Source organism: Cynoglossus semilaevis, chromosome 8 (assembly GCF_000523025.1).
Source record: "Cynoglossus semilaevis isolate Cse_v1.0 chromosome 8, Cse_v1.0, whole genome shotgun sequence".
Taxonomy (NCBI): domain Eukaryota; kingdom Metazoa; phylum Chordata; class Actinopteri; order Pleuronectiformes; family Cynoglossidae; genus Cynoglossus; species Cynoglossus semilaevis.
The window spans coordinates 29082472-29085323 of record NC_024314.1 but is presented as its reverse complement, the minus strand read 5'-3'; the positions used below and the strand labels follow the sequence as shown (position 1 = coordinate 29085323).

Below are 2852 nucleotides of genomic sequence, written 5' to 3'. Positions count from 1 at the left end.
CTTCTAGGCCCTCTAGTGGAGAGAGAGAGAATTAAACAGGTGAAGCTAGAATGACCTTAGAGCAGAGGGGGTGAGGGAGGGGGTCACGTGACAAAGACTGTCCATGTCATCACAATAATCTGTTCACAAACAGTGCTGGTCCCTTCTCTATTTTTGCTATCTGCTGCCACCTAGTGGACTGACAGTTTCAGTTGTATAGTTCTGGTCTGTGTCAGGCCCTGACTACCAGGTGAGTCCTGGTCCGGGGGCCGCAGGTGCAGGTCAGTGACTGTGTGTCTGTTTGCAGGAGCGTCAGTTTTCTACGGAGCCGCACAGCAGGCCGGGCGGAGAGCGCCACCTTCCTCCATCAGCGGGACTACGTGGTCATCTTTCTCCTCATTCTCCTTCAGGTCGTGATTAACTACGTTTTTCAGTAGCAGCCATATTGAGCCCACGGACAGAGTGATGTCCAAACTGAGGCTCCCTCAGCCTGGGGGGCGGGGCCACACAGAGGTACAGAGACATATGAACACACAGTACACACTCCACCTGTCTCCTCCACCTGTCTCCTCCTCTGTCTCCTCCTCTGTCTCCTCCTCTGTCTCCTCACTCGCTGACTTCAAGAGACCTTTAAAAAAAAAATTATTTATTTTTAAGCTGAACATTCCAAACCTGTTCTGTGGATTTCAAAGTGGAGTCAGTGGGCGTTTTTAAAAAAAAAACAACCTTTTTTTTGGTGTTTTAATTATTTTTTCACAATGAAGTAAAATCACATTTCACTTCTTGAAGACGGGCCCAGTTCCCTGACATGGAACCATTTCACAGACATGAAACTGATGTTGACGTCCGTACGGAGGAAAACAGGTTTTAAAAAATATATTTTTTAATGTTGTTGTTGTTGTTGTTGTTGTTTTTGGGTTTATTTTCCTTTGTTTTTATTTTTGTACAGTTGGAAACGATGGATGGTCCAAAATCATCCGTCTTTTATTTTTTACTCTCACAGAAATGAAGAGGAAGATGAAAAAAAACCATCTGTTCCTCGTGTGAAATAAACCACTGTTGATGGAGATGTTTGACACATCTCTGACCCCTGTAGGCAGGATGTAGAAACAACAGTGTGCTTTAGCCGTTAGACTTTTATGTACAGTCGTTTATGTTGACGCACAGTGACACTGAAATGATTGTACTGTTAACTCACTGTCCTTCATCCCTTCGCTGAAATACTTCCTAGTTCCAGAGGAGGGCAGTATAACGTTATAGGTATTTGTGCTACGTAGAAAAGTGGAGCAGTCAGCTAACAAACAAACAAACGCCGTTTCTTTTCCGTTCCTGTCTCCCGTCCACAGTGGGACAACGCTCCTGGAGAGTGTTGGACATTTACGTTCAAACTAGGCTCCACCTAAACCTCCTGCACTTAGCGCCACCTTCAGGCCAGGGAAGGGAAACTACATGCTCACAGCTAACTGACAGAGAACTCCGTGTTAAAAACGATGGTGGTTTCAAAGAGTGGCCCACGGGACACCTGTGGGCCAGGCAGCACCGTGGAGCGGTCCACTAGAGACACAGGGTCAGCTGGCGTCTCGACGGTGACTACGCATTCCGCTGACACACGTCACTTCTTCATGACATGAATCAGACTTTGATAATTACAGGAATTCCGTTTAATACGTCAGTTTAATATGTTATATTAAATATATTTACTAGATTTGTGACAATAAGAGACAGTGGACTGTCAACACAGGACAAGTCAAATTAGTCCAACAGTATTTAGACTGTAGTAGTTGTAGGTTTAAATACTGCCGAGTACACGGTTGTGTGTATTTCCTGTGTACATGTTCTCACATATACTTCTTCATGGTCTCTTCAGTACTTTGTGCCTCACATGTTGATCAGGTGAATTAGACGTAGAAACGTACGTGAGCCACACCCACCAATCAGACGACACTACACCCACCAATCAGACGACACCACACCAACCAATCAGACGACACCACACCGGCCAATCAGACGACAGGACACGTGTGTACGAGGATCGTTCCCTGAAAATATCAGAGACGTAGAACACAAAACAAAGTCCCTCAAACACTGTGTCGTTCTGTTTACTGCCACCTGCTGACAGAGTAAAGTACAGCAGGACGTTAAAGGTCTGTGGTTTCAGTTTTTATTTCCTCCGTGATTTATTCATTCGTTCTTCTACTGCCTAGTCCAGAGCCAATCACAGTAGTCATCAGGTGGGGGCGGGGCTACACCCTCACACCATTCACACCCGTGTTCACACCCGTGTTCACACCCGTGTTCACACCCGTGTTCACACCCGTGTTCAGCTCAGAGTGAACGGTGAACCTGGCTGAACCTGAAGTTCTTTTTAAACAGTACCAAAAACCGTCCTTCCATCTTAAACCTGTTGGAACTTTTTGAGCCGTCGTGTTTAACCCTGTCACTGCTGACTGACACAACACAGGACCGACGGTCGGACCGACGGTCGGACCACTGCAGGCCTGTTGTGACGTCTGTGTGACCCGGCTGGCCCGTGCATATTTATATGTGTGTGTTTGGTGTGTGTGTGTGTGTGCTGGCAGGTGTGAATCTCCAGATAAATATTTATCTTGCGTCCAGCCTTGGTTTCAAGTGTGTGAGTCGGAGAACCGATCTATACATACATATATACATATACCTGTTCAGTCGGTGTAGCCCCCTGCTGGACGTTTTTTGCACAGTTGTGTTTTTTTTTTTTTCATGTCTTCTTCTTTGGTTTAGCTGAAGTTGAGAATTCGTTAGAATGTGGAGAAAAGAGTGGAAACAGTGCCTTCTACAGTCCAGACCGGGGAGAAGATGAGGAGGGTTAAGGTCTATGGAGGCAGGGCTGAGGGTGG

General features: G+C 46.2%; 1 protein-coding gene and 1 long non-coding RNA gene across 2 annotated transcripts in view; one reads left to right on the top strand and one right to left on the bottom strand.

Annotated features, from left to right (window-relative positions):
* The window catches only part of LOC103383056 (oxysterol binding protein-like 8), a 15994-nt gene extending 14704 nt beyond the window's left edge, over positions 1–1290 (top strand). The window contains exons 21-22 of the mRNA XM_017034625.2: positions 22–39; positions 287–1290. Coding sequence (XP_016890114.1) covers positions 22–39; positions 287–416 — 148 coding nt within the window. The 3' untranslated portion in view covers positions 417–1290. The remainder of the gene's footprint in view (positions 1–21; positions 40–286) is intronic.
* A 1058-nt stretch (positions 1291–2348) lies between these two features.
* LOC112487285 (uncharacterized) overlaps positions 2349–2852 on the bottom strand; it is a 17042-nt gene continuing 16538 nt past the window's right edge. Inside the window, exon 3 of the long non-coding RNA XR_003050235.1 lies at positions 2349–2551. This is a non-coding gene — a long non-coding RNA (uncharacterized LOC112487285). The remainder of the gene's footprint in view (positions 2552–2852) is intronic.